The sequence below is a fragment of the Antechinus flavipes genome, chromosome 1 (assembly GCF_016432865.1).
Source record: "Antechinus flavipes isolate AdamAnt ecotype Samford, QLD, Australia chromosome 1, AdamAnt_v2, whole genome shotgun sequence".
In the NCBI taxonomy this organism is placed as follows: Eukaryota; Metazoa; Chordata; class Mammalia; order Dasyuromorphia; family Dasyuridae; genus Antechinus; species Antechinus flavipes.
In genome coordinates, this window is record NC_067398.1 from 465,762,050 (window position 1) to 465,781,170 (window position 19,121).

The following is a 19,121-nucleotide window of genomic DNA, read 5'->3' on the forward strand; positions in this document are numbered from 1 at the left end:
AAGCCCACGAGCCACAGTCAAGATCACACAAAAATGAGCAATTTCCACATTAAAGGAGTGGAGAACTTGGAATACTGTATTCTGAAAGCCAAAGGATCATAATCAAGAAAAACCTACCCAACAAAACTGGGAGAAATGATATGTTTAATGAAATAGAGGACTTCCAAGCATGCCTGATGAAAAAACCATAACTAAATAAAAAATTTAACATTCAGATAGAAGACTCAAGACAAGCATAAAAAGGTAAATATAAAAGAATAGCTATAAGGGACTTAATGGAATTAAATTGTTTATATTCCTAGATGGGAAAATAATAAATGTAACTCCTAAGCTTTATCATAAGGCAGTTAGAAAGAGTTTACATAGACAGGGGACATGAGTATGAGTCTATTATGTTGGATGATCTCCCCAAAAAGAATGTAAGGGTGAGAAAGAAAGATGCACTGGGAAAAGGGAAAAGGAGGATGTAGAATGGGGCAAATTTTCTCACATGAAAAACTCAAGATGAAAAAAAATGTTATCTACCTATAGAGAGAATTGAGATTCTGAGTACAAAATTTAAATATATTTTTTCACCTAATTTTTGTATTTTACTTCTTTGATATGGCTACTATGGAAATATATTTAGCACTATTTAACACAAATAATTGATATTATATTATCTATGTATGCTCCAATCCTTGTAATTCTCCCAGTAGTATCACCTTTTTTATCCTGGGTCTTCACAGATATCAGACCCCCATTACATAAGTAAGTTGTAAAAGCTTTTAAGAAAACAGAAAAGAAACATACAATGATTACTTTATAAACTAACTTTTATAATAAAAATATAATTTATGATAATAAATACCCCAATAAAAAGTTTTAAAGAGGTTTTTTTTTTTGGGGGGTGTTTGTTTTGTTTTTATTTGTTTTTTAGTAGTTGCTTCCTTTTTTTTTTTGACAGCAAAGGCAACTGGCATGGCAACTGCATCCATGAATTCCTTAACCTCTCTGTAAAGAAGGTTTACTCTAACATAAATCTTCTGGAACAAATAATGATCGTTGTCTTTTATTTGACTTCTATTAATATCTTAATGTTCTCCTACTTCACGCTATTATAATCACGACATAAATGTCACTTAGTATCATTTCATATGTCTCCCCTTGATTCTCTGAATTAATCATATTTGTTGTTCTTTAAAGTAGAAGCCATCATGCATATATACCACAATTTGTTCAGCCATTCTCTAATTAATTGAAACCTTCTTTGTTTTTAGGTTTTTTGTTTTGTCACTAAAAAAATTACTGTGATAGATATTTTAATACATACAAAATTCATTCTATTGTTAAACTCCTTGAAGAATGTGTCTAGCAGGAAGTGGAATTATCGAGGCAACAAATTATGTAATTTAGTAATTTTTCCTACACGAGTCTGACTTTATTTCCAAAATAATTGGACTAATTTGCACTGTGTAATTAATCGGTGAGTATTTACTAATCATTTGCTATATTCCAAGCACTGCACTAGGAATTCAAAAGAAAAAAAAAGAGATTGTTTCTTCCAGTAAGAAGCCTGAACTCTACTGAGGGAAACAATATGTAAATCCATATGCAAACTATACATCAAATCTGTACATAATGAATTCAAGTCAGCTTTGGGAAGTCAGGAACCAGAAACTGAAGGTATGAGGAAAGATTTTATGTAGAAGATGGAGCTTGAATTGAATCTTAAAAGTAGACTTCCAAGAGGTACAAATCCAAGATATCTAAAATATTGAAGGAGTGCATTTTAGACATAGGGACAACCAGTGCAAAGGTAACAGAAGGTAGGTAAGGAAAACAAAGGAGGTCAGTATGCATGAAATCACAGCTTATGTGGAAGGGTATAATGTATATGAAGATCTGATAGAGTGAAAAGGGATGAAAGATTTATGAAGAGATTTAAAAACCAAATAGAAGATTTTATATTTGATCTAATAATGTGGAGCAGTGACATAGTCTGACCTCCTACAACCTTATTTCTATTAATTTTCTACTATTTTTTGCCACATTTGATAGTATGACTTCATATTATATCTTAGTTACTCCAGTTGAAATTTCTTTTATAAGTAATTTGGAACTTTTTGTTGGTAGATTACATTTCTTCTTACAAAAACTTATAATCTTTGACCACTAACTTGAAATCATACATTTATTAGAGATATTTGATGTAAATATATAATCATATATTTACCAGTATCTAGTTTCTCTTTTTATTCTAGAAATATAGATTTTCTTTTTGCCAATATATTATAAATTTGTATAATTTAAAATTTTCATCTTTTGAAATGCCCTATAACTTCTGTCAAGGTCTCATCCAGTAATAATTATTAAATGTATCTCCATCCAATAGCTTCTTCTTCTTCTTCTTCTTTTTTTTTTTTGTCCTTTAATATTAAGGTCATTTATCCTTTGGAGTTTATTGTGGCATTAAGTACTAGTCTAAAGTATTCTACTAAAACTCTTTCCAGTGTTCCCAGAAAATTTTTCTTCCAGAGGGAAGTTCTTTTCTTAGGAAAATGTTCTTGGATGTTGTTAGTAATTGAGAACTTATTATTGAAGCAGAAAGCTGGATGTTTTAGTTTCTTTTCTCTTACATGAAGGAGTTGAGGCAAAGGGATTCCTGTTCCTTTTCAAGAGCAGTGAACAAAAGAAGAACCTCCACCAATCCTCAGTCTTACTTCAAAGCAGTTATTTTTTTCTTTCAGCTATCACATTGGTCTGATAAACACAACAAATAACCATATTTCCAATAATACCTTATCACAGTCACTCAGGAAAGGATAGTTCAGGAAGGGGATTGCCCCCCTATGGTGCTGATCTACATGCTTCAAAGCTGGAAGGCAAACTACAAACCCTCACTGAAAACTCTACTCTTTTCTACATCTTTCTCTCAGAAATCTCTGGAAAGGAATCCCCAAAAACTATCACAAAGAGTCTTTCCCAGAAATATCAATCCCAAATGTCAGTAGCTAGTGGATTTAGGAGGTGTGTTGCCATAGCAACCTAGGGTACACTTAGAAAATTTTCTTTCTCAATCAGCAGGATGATTTCAGAGAGGATTGGAGAGACTTTACATGAACTGATGCTAAGGGAAATGAGCAGAACCAGGAGATCATTGTACATGGCAACGACCAGATTATATGAAGATCAATTCTTGGAAAAAAGTCCTCTGGGTAGTTAAAAGAAAGATAAAAGATCCCAAATAGGATCACAAAGAGTTGGACACACTGAAAATGACTGAACAAATTCATTTAGCCACTCAAAATGTGAATAGTAATGAAAAAAGTCCTCTGGGTAGTTAAAAAAAAGATAAAAGAAACATAAAATGAAATCTCATGCAAGATGATTGAGGCCAGTTCCAATGATTTTGTGATAAAGAGAGCCTCTACACCCCGAGAAAGGATTGTGGGAACTGAGTGTGGATTTCAACATAGCATTTTCAACTCCTTTTGTTGTTTGCTTGCATTTTGTTTTTATCCTCTTTTTTTTTCCTTTTTGATCTGATTTTTCTTGTGCAGCATGATAACTGTATAAATATGTATACATATATTGGATTTAACATATATTTTTAACATGTTTAATATATATTGAATTACTTGCCACCTAGGGGAAGGGATGAGAAGAAGGGAGGGAAAAATTTGGAACACAAGATTTTACAAAGATCAGTGTTGAAAAATTATCCATGCATATGTTTTGAAAATAAAATGCTATAATAAAAAATAATAAAATTTCTTAAAAAGAGAAAAAAAAAGAAAAAATTCTTTCTCATTGAAATCCTTTAAGTCCTTATTCAGATTATATTTTTTTAAATTAAGTTTGTGTAAGTTCCTCTTTATCCATTTCCCAGCACTCACTCTCAATCCCCAAATTTTCTTAAAGTACCTTATCCCTGTCACATTCTGCCTTGCATCATAATTATCTGGGTAAACATATCTTCCTACTAAAGTGTAGTCTTGTTAGAACTGAGATAATTTTCTATTCCTAGGGACTAAATGAAATAGAATTGATTGTTTTTCCTTATTAAATTGACTAGTTAATCCAGTTAACTGACAATTTTCAACTTGCTTGTATAAGCAAAAGATAAAATTGTGACAAAGTGCTGTTTTTTTCCTCCCTCCCACATACAATATGTGTAACATGTTGGTTATCTATTATAATTAACTTTATATTGTGGATTTATTTGAGTTTGGTTTTTTTTTCTTTTCTGGTTTGCTTTGCCATGATTTTCTTAGTTTAATCAACTTGGATTGTTTGACTCAAATCTTATATCTCTTTGGAGCCTAGAATAGTTTATATTTACTGACTGACTGGTTATTTTAGTAGCAGCAGTACTCGTGCAGCTGAAATTAAAGGGGTACTAATGATACTGAAATTCATGTAAGCCTAATCACTTGTCCAGGTTTTCTAGCAAGTAGTTTCTTTAAAGATTTAAAAAATAATAATGCTTTGTTTTTCTATTGTCCATTTAGCTTGAGGAATGAAATGGCAAACCAGCCCATTATCTTTTTTTTTTTAATTTAAATTTTATTTTATTTAATAATAACTTTGTATTGACAGAATCCATGCCAGGATAATTTTTTTACAACATTATCCCTTGCACTCGCTTATGTTTCATTTTTTCCCCTCCCTCCCTCCACCCCCCCCACCCAAGATGGCAAGCAGTCCTATATATGTTAAATATGTTGCAGTATATCCTAGATACAATACATATTTGCAGAACCGAACAGTTCTCCCGCTGCACAGAGAGAATTGGATTCAGAAGGTAAAAATAACTCGGGAAGAAAATCAAAAATGCAAATAGTTCACATTCATTTCCCAGTGTTCCTTCTTTGGGTGTAGCTGTTTCTGTCCATCATTTATCCATTGAAATTCAGTTAAGTCTCTTTGTCATAGAAATCCACTTCCATCAGAATACATCCTCATACAATATCTTTGTCGAAGTGTATAATGATCTCCTGGTTCTGCTCATCTCACTTAGCATCAGTCCATGTAGGTCTCTCCAAGCCTCTCTGTATTCATCCTGCTGGTCATTCCTTACAGAGCAATAATATTCCATAACATTCATATACCACAATTTACCCAGCCATTCTCCAATTGATGCAGCCCATTATCTTTGCCAAGAAAAGTCCAAATGGGATCACAAAGAGTTGGACACACTGAAAATGACTGAACAAATTCATTTAGATACTCAAAATGTGAATAGCTAATAAAAAAGTCCTCTTGGATAGTTAAAAGAAAGATAAAAGAAACATTAAAATGAAATCTCGTGCAAGAAAGCTCAAAGAAAGAGGATCAGTTTAGTCTTGATTTAATTTAATTCTTAGTTTATTGTTTAATTTTTTTGGCTAGGCAATTGGGGTTAAGTGACTTAATCAGGATCACACAGATAGGAAGAGTTAAGTGTCTGAGGTCAAATTTGAATTCAGGTCCATCCTGACTCCAGGGTCGGTGCTCTATTCATTGCACCCTTTAGCTGCCTCTAACTCTTAATTTAGACATAACTCAGACTTTTTTCATTGGGAGATAGAAAAACTCTAAGAATGATACAAAAACTCAAAAAGCACAGCATTTTGGGGCCATTGTGGAGATTCTAACAGCTCCACTTAGCACAAGACCCTGTAAGTGAATCATTGTATCATTGCAGCATTTGAATACATTATTTGGGAACAAGCAAGTTTTTGCAACTAATATACAACAATGGGCCACATCTTTATACTCTTCTTATAATTAACTGTTAAGCTATACTAGATATAAAATTCCATTGTGCTTATTGTTTGTTGATTACAAAAAAGCAGTTGAAAACTGCAAGGCATCTCCCATTTATACATTGAAATCACCTTGGAAGATGTCATAACAGAAATAACTGTTGGCTGACTCTCTGACAATAAATATCAGAGAAGGCATAAAACTGGGTGATGTGTGTTTGCCAAAAGAATTTGTCATTGTTCTGGAAGAGATCCAGGTAAGAAATAGGTTGAGGAGGGTTTCCTGAGAGATGAAGTAAAATGAAGTCTTTTAGACGTTTGTTTCCTGATGACATCAAGCCCCAGGACACTGCAGAATCTCCTGGTATAGATATATAATTACTCAAAGGAGTTTGACTTATTAATCCATGCAAGAAAGAACAAAAGATGAAGAATATCTGTTTTCTGATTCCAACATGCAAATTGGGTAGCTTTTGGGAAACTGCAAAGATCTTTTAAACTGACCACATGTTTTCCATGAAAGCAATGGTCCACATATTCAATAGCAACATTTTACTGGTATTGCTTTATATCAGATAAAACAGCACTGTGTCCAAAGAAGCATAGCGGTAAAAGAGAAGCTCATGGCAACTATGAGCAAGCTACTACAACAACAGCAACCACTGACAACAAGCAGCATTGTATAGTACTTTAAGATTTGCAAACTACCTTACACCTATTATTTTATTCTCACAACAACATTGGGAGGTAAGTGCTATTATTATCCCCATTTTACAGATAAGGAAGTTGAGGCAACAGGGTTAAGTGACTTGTCTGGTGTCACACAGCTAGTATATGTTTGAATCTGGATTTGAATTCAAGTCCTCCTGATTCCACAGAGAGCACTCTATCTGTTGTGTCATTCAAGTACCTCATGGGAACTTTAAAGAACAGGAGTAAAGGATACCATCAAGAATTGTATGAGGGAAGAGCAGATGGGCTGGATATGTAGCAAGAGTGAGGGATGCCAGATAAATAGAATGCCCCATTGGAGCCCTTGGAATGTCAAAAGAAAGCTGGAAACACTTCTAGCATGGTGGGCAGACTTTCTATGCATACTGTTAGTAGTATCTGGACTAGAACCTCAAAAGGTGGAAATGGCCAGGCAGAGATGGACTGGGACCTGCACTGTTGAAGGAAAATCCCAAATCAAGAAGATCATAGATTCAATTGAACATTTGAGCATATAATGATTAATGATCCTATTAATGACTCTGAGTTACCCCAAAAGTTAAGTTCTATGGGATTCATCAACGATAGTTTAGGAACAAATAGGTGCCAAAGCGAATAGAGCACTGGCCCTGAAGTCAGGAGGACGTGAGTTCAAATCTGGTCTCAGAACTTAACACTTCCAAACTGTGTGACCTTGGGCAAATCACTTAACTCCAATTGCCCCAGCAAACAAAACAAAACAAAACAAATTAGTTTAGACTTTGGGTTATGAATATATTTGGGCATGGCAATTCATGAAATTATCTATTACAGTATAAAAGTTTACAAATCTGTGTTGATAGAAGTTTAACCTGCATCTATGAAATAAAAGATTTTTTGAAGCTTTAAAATACCCATGAGGCAGAGCAATATGGGGTATATTTTTAAAAGATTCTGATTAAAAATGTTCTGCTACAACAAAAATTATCCTTAAAAAAGCAAAATATTTTGTACAACATAGTAAAATGTAATGATGAAAATCCTTTAAGGAGAGGAAAAAAAACATGTCACTGAAATATAAACACATTTCACTAAATTCTCTTTTCTTTGAACTTGACCACTAAGTCTCCTTTTGGTCAATCAGATAAGACATTTTCTTCCTTAAAAATCAAAGGATTGAGTTCATTAATCTGCCAAGTAATTTATTTCATTCTTCACTCCAAGTATTATATTCTACATCTCTACTGAACATGATGCAATCTAAAAAGTATTATTCATTTTTATTTGTATTTCTTAGGTTAAATCTGTACTGCTAATTACAGTGGCTAAACTTAGGTGATAGGTCAACATATTTCTGAGAGACCTTCAATTTATCAAGTATTGCAGTTCTTTGATTGTTTTGGAACCTTTCCTTATACCTATGGACTTAGTTCAAGGCCACTCTTGTAACTGTCCAGCAGTTACTGTTTTTTTTTTTTTTTTTTGGGTCCAGATAGAACAAGTAGTCAATTGTTTGCTTTGGCCATTTATGTTCAGGTTAATGAATCTATGTTCTCCCGTATATAAAAACTTCTGCTGAGGTCTTTGTTCAACATTTCCTTACTCATTTGAATTCAGGTTCTTCAGATTCTCAGAAGTTTCCTGTAGAATTCCAAAATGTTGACAATATCAATATCTTTGATCTGGGGCATTGTTGTAGCAGTTTGCTGTTGCTTATGGCTTATTAGTGGAATAAGGAGAAGGTAAGTAGTGTTTTACTTTTATGTTACATTTAAGTTTATTTCACTTGAGACTTGTTTATACTTGATATCATATCATGTTTACTTTTTTGTTTTCTAGCGTTTGTTCATTTTAAAAGTCCTTTTTAGTAGCCTCTAAAGAGTCATAGATTTTCTCTGGGCAGTCTTCACAGTCTTTGGAGTGATCTCAATAAGATGAGAATTCCATTTTAATTATAGATATATTCAGTGGAGGTGATGGAAAAAGAAAAGATATCAGTAAAAATGAAAAACAACTTGTGCACACATACATAGATCATAAAAATATATAAAATTAGCATGAAATAGTGAATAAAGTTTGGCCAAAGATAGAGGCAAGAAGATCTAAATTCAAACCTTGCCTCTAGCACATACTACTTATATGCTGTGAGGAAAAGTTTTTTATTTCCTTGGAACCCAGGCAGTTCTCTAGGATACAAATAATAGATTATCTGTTGATCTGAATTGATTAAGGGGTTTTCCATAAATGGTAGCAATTCTCTACACTGAAAAAGTCATGGGTCTGGGTTCTGGATCATAAATTTATATGTACAGCCATATTTACATATATATCTATACATATATTAAATGCATTGGGTAGAGCTTTGTAGAATGTCAGTTTTTTTATTCCAAAATTTCTTTTGGCAATAAGAAGAAACTAGAAATATGGTAGCAATTTATTTGGGATGTAGTGCAAATGATAGAAAATCAGTCTTGAAGAATCACAGGGAAGGTTTTCTTCCTCTATGATCATAACTTGTGAGTAACAAGGATTTATTAAATGATTATTATGTTCCAAGCACCGTACTAGGTGACAGAGATATAAATACTATCAATTAAACAAGCACTAATCACAAAGGCCTTGTATTCCAATAAGGGCGATAATAAGGATATAAAGAAACTGGTAGAGAATAAATAAGAGAATAAGTACAAAATAGTTCAATACAAGTTAGTTTGGGATGGAAATTACCAACATTTAAGGAGACCTAGAAGACTTCTTATAGAATGTAGTGGTTGAATTGGTGACTGGAGGAAGAGAGAGATTCTATGAGATTAGAGTTCCTCTATGAGGGGAGAGTTCATTCCAGACTCAGGACAAACAATGCAAAGGTATAGAAATAGAGCTAGTGATATATACTGAGATTTGACAGATTTTTACAAGGTCATGGAAGCTTTAAAAGTTGAATAGAGGAGTTTATATTTGATTCTAGATGTAATAGGAAGAAGCAGGCATGTGACATAATCGGATCTATATTTAAGGAAAATCGTTTTTCCAGTAGTGTAGAAAGTGGACATAAGTGAGAAGAGATTTGAGGTAGAGTAACCTATTAGAAAGCTATTATAATAATCTAGGTAAGAAATGATGAAAACTTGAAATAAAAAGGTAGCTGTATGATTAGAGAGAAGGAATAAGGTACAAGATGTGGAGGAAGTTATTGCAAGATTTGGATATGTGGGATGAAGGAAAGCCAAGAAGTAGAAATTTTGTTAAGATTACAAATCTGGAAAACTGGAAGAATGTTGGTACCTTTGACAGAAATGGGTAAGTCTGGAAGAAAGCTAGATTGGGAGAAAATGATAATGAGTTCAATTTTATAAATGTTGATTTCTGAGTCATTTCATTTCATCAAGTTCAAAATGTCTAATAGTCAATTGTAAGGCAAGTTAGATCAAGGGAGAGGATGGGACTGGGTATATAGGTCTGGCAATGGACACAGAGATGTTAAACCCATGAAAGCTAATGAGGTCACTCAGAGAGAATGCATATATGTTAGGTCAAATACATATTTTGATACAAGAATAGTACCACATTTACATATGAGATCTTGAAGCAGATTTTTGGAAAGCTTATGCTGAATTTTATGTTTCAGAAAAACTTAATTGGCCATGCTCAACCTCTCTGGTATGTATTTTTCTCTTGCAGGCGGTTAGGAGAACCACCTCTGGACAATGGGCTGATTCCATATGTAGGCTGTGCTTTGCAGTTTGGAGCTAATCCACTTGAATTCCTCAGGACAAAAAAAAGGAAATACGGTCATATTTTTACGTGCAAACTAATGGGAAAATATGTACATTTTATTACCAATCCTTTTTCATACAATACAGTATTGCGGCATGGAAAATACTTTGACTGGAAAAAAATTAACTATGCTACCTCTGCAAAGGTATCCATTTTTAAAATTTCATTTCAATTTAGCTTTCCATCACATTATTCTTCATATACACCCAGTTGACTATGTGACTATATGACTATTTCTATCCTTAATCACTAAGGCCTTCTTCTTAGGTCTCATCCTAACATTATGGGGTCTCTGAAATCAGCAAAGTAGAAACTCTAGCATGGCCCATCAAGCTAGAAGTCTTTGAGAAGAGGCCTGGAAATACCCCGGATTCTCCTAATCTAGGGCCAACCCAGCTAAATTTGGAAAGTCTTCTTATAAGTAGGCTGTCTACCTGTGATAATTTTAAAAACTTTTTCTTAGTCACAATGGTTTATAAAGATGGAACAGTGGCAGGCTTGGTTCAAACTTTATTTTTAACATTGACTAGATTTATGAACACAATCAAATCACTTAACTTCTCTCAATCTCAGTTTATTCATCTGTGAAATGGTAGACAGAAAATGCCTGTGGGTAAAAACAAGAAATTTTTTATTAGGGAGCTTAAAATTCATTGATGAACAGTTACCATCTATTGGATGTAGAGAATGTTCTCATTGATGAAATCCTTTGAATTACTGAACTATCAAATATTTAAAATATTGCTAAAATCTCTTATAGTTCCCTTACTCTACCACTAATTTTTTTAACCTTCCAAATAGGAGTAATTTCAATCCTTAAGAGAAAATAAGGAGTAAGTAATCCTTAACCATATCACTGATCACTGTGATATTGATCCTATGGTTTTATCAATGTCAGTATTCTCTCCACAGATACATACCTCAGTCCTTTCAGATCTTCATGTGCTATGTAATTTTTATCGATGCTTCCTCTGACTTCCAAGATTTTGTCATGACAACATTTTAGGGTTATTGAGTTTTTTGCCATGATAATATTGAGATCATGAATTACATGACATCTTCATCACTATCATTTTTAATTCACATTTATGCAGTGCTTAAAGGCTTTGCAAAACATTTTTTTTTCCATTTTACAAAGGAGAAATCTAAAGTTTAGAGGGATTGTGGTTCCACAGCTTTATATTATAACAACAATAATGAGCATTTAATAGCATTTTAAAGTTTGTAAAGCATTTTATAAATATTAACTTATTTTATATTTACCACAGTCCTGGGAAAAGGTGCTATTTTTAACACCCAAATTTAACACATAACTCTGAGGCAGAGACTGATAAAGTGACTTACCAGGGGCTGCACAGTTAGTAAAATGTGTGATATCAGATTTGAATATAGTTCTTACTGACTCCACAACTAGTGCTCAGTCCACTGCCTCACCTGGCTTCCTTAGAATCTAAGTTCCAACCCAACCCTTTTAGCTACAGATTCAACACCCTTTCTACAACACCAAGTTACCTATAAATAATATGTTAGACCTTACTTCACCAGAAAGTACATTGAAGGCAAATTGCTTTACACCAAAAAGGGGAAAAAATCAATCTTTTTTTTTTTTTACTTCTATGATGCCTGATTGGTAATTAAAAAAATAACAACAACAATAATAACATAAAGCCTTAAATGTAAATTTATTGAGTTAAGTGTTGTGCAAAATATAAAAAAGCAACCTTGACTTCAAGGAGCTTAAAATGTAGTTGAGTACAAAAGACATATGCAAGACACATAAAGAGAATAACAATGGAAGACAGTGTATCCCAAATTCCAAATGTTTTAAAGTTAGAGGAAACAAAGCTGCAAATAAATTCAACAAGCATCTAAAAGCATTGTGTAATGTTGCAAGCTCTGTCCTTAGTGCTGAGGACTCAACCCTCTTATATTCTACCATGAGAAATTCAGATAAGGAAATGCAAATATAACAACAAATTCAAAGCAATTTGGCAAGATGAAGACAGAAACTAAGACTAGTTAGTAATGAATAATAGGCATAGCGATGGTATCCAAGGCAATAGAAAATCATGGATGACAAGAATATCAGAATAAAGTATGTCTAAGAATCAGTAGGAAAAGCAGTTTAGCTGTAGTAGAGTATATGTTGCACAAAGTATAAGAAATAAGATTATAAAAGTAATGCCTTTTGAACAGTATAAATTCTGAGCAAAATTATAATTTACTATTCTATAACCTATATAAAATATATGACCTTGCATGTTGAGGAAATAATTTGCTTACATAAAAGAATCACTTTGACTTTAGAATATTTGAGGTTCTTAACTTAAAGACTCCCCATCTTCACAATATTTGTAAACTCTGAAACATTATGCTTTTCATGTTTTGTGTGCAAATATCCTTGACTATCATTTCTATTTTTAGCTTATTCACTGGTATTATGTTAGGCTTTCATTTTCTCACACATATTTTGTTTGATGACAGGCATTTGGGCACAGAAGCATTGATCCCAGTGATGGAAACACTACTGAAAATGTACATGAGACTTTCATTAAAACCTTGCAGGGAGATGCCTTGAATTCCCTCACTGAAGCCATGATGGAAAATCTCCAGTATGTCATGAGGCCATCAGTTCTTTCCAAAACAAATCCTGACAGCTGGGTGACAGAGGGCATGTGTTCCTTCTGCTACAGAGTGATGTTTGAGGCTGGTTATTTGACTCTCTTTGGCAAAGATCTTACAAGGCAAGAAGTACAGAGAACATTCATCCTAAATAGCCTTAATAACTTCAAGCAATTTGACAAGATATTCCCAGCCTTGGTGGCAGGGCTTCCAATCCATGTATTTAAGAATGCTCATAATGCAAGGGAGAAATTGGCTGAAACGCTGAGGCATGAAAATCTACAGAAGAGAGATAATATCTCAGAACTGATCACTACCCGCATGTTCCTGAATGACACCTTGTCAACCTTTGATGACATGGAGAAGGCAAAAACTCACCTGGCCTTACTTTGGGCAGCTCAAGCTAATACACTTCCTGCTACTTTCTGGTGCTTATTTCACACAATAAGGTAAAATTACATCATTGATGCAGAAAGAAGGAAATTGACCTTTTCAACTATTAGCATTATACTTAGAATTCTCGTCATGTCATCAATCAGGGACTGAAAGCCATAAGTTAAATAGGAATGCCTGCATTTAAGTCCATGATGCATTTTATAGCATTTACTTTTTAAAACCTTATGTTCATCTTTTTTTTTTAGCTTGAAGGGACTGGGCTAGATGATCTTGAAATCTTAAAGGAAGGGATATTTCAGACAGGTACTGGGGTGATGTTTCATTTTTATAGGCTTTCACTTTCCCCCCTCAAATATCCATTGTGCTCTTATCATTCATTCTGATAATCACATAACTCTTCATTCATTATCATCTTTTAGTCAATCTTGTAGAACTTAAACTTAATCTTTTTCATATATATGTATATACATTATCCTCTTACATTTTTATTATATTTCATTCCTTTATGTTTATGTATTATATATGTTGACATATATGATATATTCATCATATATAATATGTGATTGCTTACTACTCAAGGAAATTGGCAGAGCTCTTAAATTCTATGAAAATACTCTGTGTCCAAATATCAGAAAGAAGAACTGACTTTTCAGTAAAGTAAAATCATGAAATTAATATTGTATAATTAATACAAGTAACAACTTACACTGATATGGCACCTTGAAATTCCCAAAGTGCTTTCCTGATTACAGATTTTACATTGATTGTCCTCTTTTTTAGGAGAAAGAAAACTGGCTCCAAGAAATTAAACGATGTGCCCTAGGATCTCAGCTACATTATGCTTTCTCCTGATACCAAACCCATTGCTCTTGACCATGCTGCAGTTCCTTACAACTGTATAGTCAACATATAGCTAACACTCTTCAGCCAAATATATCTTGTCAACTAACTTCTATTTTATAGCACACACCTCTTAACATGGAACTCATGCATAAAATGAAACCATGAGAGAATTTTTATGTGTTAGTTACCCTTTGGCAATTCAAAGTGCTGTTGCATAATACTTTTGTAGCAGCAGAAAATTTCTTATTCTGGATGAAGAGATGAAACCATAGAATCATAGACTTTGAGAGGCAATGAGGCATGGGTGGATTGAGTTCTGGATATGGAGCCCCAAGACTTTTATTTAATACTCTTTTTGGCACTTCATAGGCAAGTCATTAATGTCCCTAATCTTCTGTTTTCTCATCTTTAAAATGACAACAACAATAACAGCAATAATAACTGTAACACCTAGCTCAGAGTTGTTGTGAGGGTCAATTGAGATAATATTTATAAAGTGTTTTTAAAAATTCTAAAGTACTAAATGGATATCTGCTATTTTTATTCTTATAAACTTCTAGGAGGGGAAAATAACCTTAAAGATTTCAAGATCATCTAGCCTAGTCTCTTCATGCGAAAAAAGATGAAAATAGGTTTTAAAAAGTGAATGCTGTTTTCTATTTGAAGCTTTGGCAGAATAATATAGGACATATAGAACGAGATTCTTATAAGTTTTTTTAAATCTTAAGTGAGACCTTTTCATAAGCTACTTAGCTTCTCCTACCCTTTATGAGAAATAATACTTTTAAGTGATGGTACTACATTTCTATGTTACAAATTTACTTCTAGCCAATGACAACTATATTGGAATAGTATGTACTTTCCCAGGATTTACTTAGTTTTGACCAGATATTTAAGAGAAGACAAAAAAACCCAACCTACATTTCGATATACATTTCATTTTGATATAATGAAAATTAACATTCTATGCGTCTTTTCTTTTTTGTTTTTGTTTTTTAACAGGAGTCCAGAAGCAATGAAGGCAGCTACTGAAGAAGTCAGAAAAACTTTAGAAAATTCTGGCCAAAAAATTAGTTTTGAAGGCAAACCTATAAGCCTGAGCCAAATGCAGCTAAATGATATGCCAGTACTAGGTATGTTGACCATTTGCATTGCCACAGAACATTTTCCCAATGTTTTGCTTTCTATCTTATTCAGCTCAATGAACTGGACAGTGATAAGAAAAATTATTTAAAAGACAAGACCTTTGACTTTCAACAAAAAGCAATCAAAGGACAACCAACAGATAAAAATGAGAGTAAAGGATTACCTGGCAAGGCTAACTTTTTCTGCTTAATCTAGAATAACAATATAGTTTTTTATTACCTATTTCTTTTTTACTTTTATTGCTTTTTTTAGGCAGGAAGAATTCCTATATGACTCCAAATATTCATTTGTAAAACCTGTAACAAATTAATGTTCCAAGCTTTAGTTTAACACATGCCAAAATATCCATCTGTATAAAAATGGAAAAATTCAGTTTGTTTTGTTTATCCAATGCCAAACAACTGGATATTTGTAAATATTCACAAATGATTGGCTGAAATTTAATTTTTTTATCCACATGTTTGATATAATGCACATGTAATCATGTATTATCATTCCATGGGATTATTAAGTCCAAATTCTTATTGACTGGAATTTTGTCTTTAAAGATTAAAAGATCACACTGGACCTTGACTTTCAGATTCAAAAATTCATCCAAATGATGTTGTACAATAATCAGTAACAACAGAGCAACAACAAAGAGGAGTCAGAAAAGTCTGAGGAAAAGCTTATCTTGTCGTATTGTTTTTTTAACTTCAATCTTCTATGCTCATCTGCTTTTTATTTTGTCTAAGTTTTGTTATTAATTTGCAGACAGAGGGACCTAAATAAATATTCATAAGATTGTATAAGTATAGTTAGAAGGGACATTAAAGGATATGTAGTCCAATTCCTTCCTTTTCTAGATAAATAAACTGAGGCCCAAAAAAGTTAAGTGATTTGTCTATAGCTGCATAAAGATTGTCAGAGCCAGGATTCAAGCCAACCCAAATAATCTCTTTCCAAAAGCCATTGCAAAATGCTTGAATTGAGTTGTTGTGTATTATATGGGATGATTATACCTTGCTGAATTCTTTAAACACTTGGTTTCTTTATTATACAGATAGTTTAATCAAGGAGGCTTTACGACTTTCTAGTGCATCTTTGAACATCAGAGCTGCTAAGGAGGATTTCACTTTGCACTTAGAGGAGGGGTCATATAGCATACGGAAGGATGACATAATAGCTCTTTATCCCCAATTGCTGCACTTTGATCCAGAAATCTACCCTGATCCTTTGGTAAGTAATTTTTCCTTAAAGCCACTATCAAAACTGGACACTGAGCAAAAGCAAATTAAGAATATAGCATTGCATAGATGATTCTTTAAGATATTTGTTTTGTATGATGCTAAAAATTTGGATTGTGGAAACATCTGAATGATTCACCCCTCCGCCCCGATTTTCTTTCTAACCTTCAGCTTTCTGCAAATAGATAGTTCTGTCATAGATGTAGTACTAGCGATAAGGTTGAAACTTCTTTGTTTTCTCCAAAATGGGAAACATCAATATCATATTTTTATTCCCAATATCCAAGAAACTGTGCTTACTTTAATAGTATCATTTGGTTTCTGGTCATGATTCTTATCTCTTAATTCAATCCAACTCAAAAAGCCAATTTATTAGGAAAAGACAGGACAGGAGAGTGATTTAAAAGTCTTTATTATCTATCTTTTCTCATGTGTCTTTATCATTGGATAAGTTTGACTCCATTGTAATATTCTTGAGTAATTAAAATACTATCGTGAAGTAAGAGATAAATATAATTCACAACCTTAAAACTCAGGTCAACAAAGTGTAATTAAAGATAACCTAAAGTTATTTCAAACTAGTTCTTGAGATATTTTTTTCTCCATTGTAATTGCAGGTTTTCAAATATGACCGTTACCTTGATGAAAATGGAAAACCAAAGACCAACTTCTATTATAATGGCATCAAGCTAAAATATTACTATATGCCCTTTGGATCAGGACTGTCATTGTGTCCTGGAAGATTGTTTGCTGTCCATGAAATCAAACAGTTTTTGATTCTCATGCTTTCTTATTTTGAAATGAAACTTGTTGATAGTCAAGTTAAATATCCTCCTTTAGACCAGTCTCGTTTAGGTTTGGGCATTTTACCACCAACAAATGATGTTGATTTCAAATACAAACTAAAACATCCGTGATTGTTTTACTGCTAGGAGAAGGGAACACTAAGTGATGCTGTAAGTCTAGAAAAAGCCATTGCTTCCAGCCAATCTGATGGCAGGCAGAATGAATAATGTTGGACTATAGTACAGTAGGAAGATTATAGGATGTGGAGCTGGATTTGTATTTGAGCCTCAACTCCGTTATTTACTACTTGTTTGGCCATCAGCAAGTACATTATTCACTCTCTAATTCAATTCCCTCATTTGCAAGAGGGGGAAGGGATATTGTGAAAAGTGATTTCAAAGTTCTCTTCAAGCTTTAAATTTGGGTGACAAGGTGGGCTCAAGTGTTTCAATAATTCTGTTTTTATTTACTAGTACTTGCTAATAAAGTACATCTAAGGAATAATTTTAGATATGGTATAGAATTGTGTTTGTACAGAGAATAGTTTACAACTATTCTTGTTTAAATTGATGGATCAACTTTCTTTCAACCAAGGCCTACATTTTATTCAAAGAGAGAAGGAGCAGAGAATTATTATTTTTTCAGGAGGGAGGAGTTGCAGTTGGTTGAGGATTTTTTTTTCCTAAGGAAACTCCTTTTTGTTTTTACAAAATCAATTTTTTAAACAAATTTTTGCAAAATTTTTTACAAAAATCAGTCAACCATTATTTAGAAAAACAAAAAACAAATATGAGAAGCAATTCACGTTTTAGTGAAACTAGCCATCTCACACTGATTTCTTCTTCAGCTGTGAAAACAATTTTTACAAAGGTTAAAATCAGATATTAAAGCTAAGTGAAAAAGTGTCTTTCAACTGTCTTTGGATCTTAAAAATTAAGGCAACGTAATTTTAGTTTTAAAAAGCTGATTTCAATGTACTAATAACATTGAACTTTGTTGTAACTTATTTCTTTCATTGTATATTAATTTATTTTTTTCAGGAATACCTAGTAGTGTAAACAGGTATAAGTGATAATATCTCACTTATTCTTATATTTGAACCAATTCTGGCAAGGAGAACTCTTTAGAAAACAAAAGACAACTTCATTTTTCTCTTCAATGAAAAGCATGTGACTTTCAAATAGTGTTTTTTGAAGGTGAATAAACCAGTCAAAGCCTGCCATTTTAGGTCTGTTATAAAAATATCATGAATGATAACAATCATTTATTTTTAAAAACTTAGTTTTTAGATTTCATTTTATCATTTTCTACTGCTAAATGAAAAGATGTAGTATAAGTAAAAACATGATAATTTATGACTATGGATAATAGTGTCTTATTTTGTATTTTGTATAACCTAGATTTGATTTAATATTTTAAGTATCAGCTATTATCTATGATGGTGTCATTCCTATATGTGTATATATCTATGTATAATTTATACTTAGTATATTTCTTGTATATTGTACAGAAAATATTAAGAAAAATGACAAAAGTGTATTTTTCTGAAATGACATTCATTTTAACTTGTATGAGTTCATTAAAACTCATTAAAAATAAAAACTACTTCAAGAGTGCTTTTTAAAGACATCTTTTATGTTTTGTATGTTAAATTATATATATATTGATTTTAATATTTAAAAAGATAGCTCTAGATCTGCAAAAACAATGACTGCATTCACAAAAGAAAAGGCATCACAAGATAAAAAGCAAAATAAGTTGACTAATAATAATAAACATTTATATAATGCTTGCTATGTGCCAAGCAATGTGCTAAACAGATCATAATTATTATCTCGTTTGATTCTGTCACTGTTACTATTATTCTCATTTCACAAATGAGGAAATGGACAAGCAGAGGTTAAAT

At 32.7% G+C, this 19,121-nt stretch overlaps 1 protein-coding gene across 1 annotated transcript; it reads left to right on the forward strand.

Moving 5' to 3' along the window:
• The first annotated feature begins 7,916 nt into the window (after positions 1–7,916).
• LOC127543839 (cytochrome P450 7A1) lies at positions 7,917–18,840 on the forward strand. Its single transcript, XM_051970159.1, has 6 exons — positions 7,917–8,161; positions 10,101–10,341; positions 12,681–13,267; positions 15,060–15,190; positions 16,246–16,421; positions 17,047–18,840. Exons 1-6 carry the CDS (start codon positions 8,076–8,078, stop codon positions 17,344–17,346), a joined length of 1,521 nt encoding a protein of 506 aa, XP_051826119.1. The 5' UTR covers positions 7,917–8,075; the 3' UTR covers positions 17,347–18,840.
• Positions 18,841–19,121: the final 281 nt, after the last annotated feature.

Bases quoted from the DNA above. Each gene is read 5' to 3' on its own strand.
- LOC127543839 (XM_051970159.1), top strand. From the start codon at position 8,076: ATGTTGACAATATCAATATCTTTGATCTGGGGCATTGTTGTAGCAGTT. The intron at 10,342-12,680 runs GTATCCATTTTT...GTTTGATGACAG, and splicing joins ACTATGCTACCTCTGCAAAG to GCATTTGGGCACAGAAGCAT. The intron at 13,268-15,059 runs GTAAAATTACAT...GTTTTTTAACAG, and splicing joins TGCTTATTTCACACAATAAG to GAGTCCAGAAGCAATGAAGG.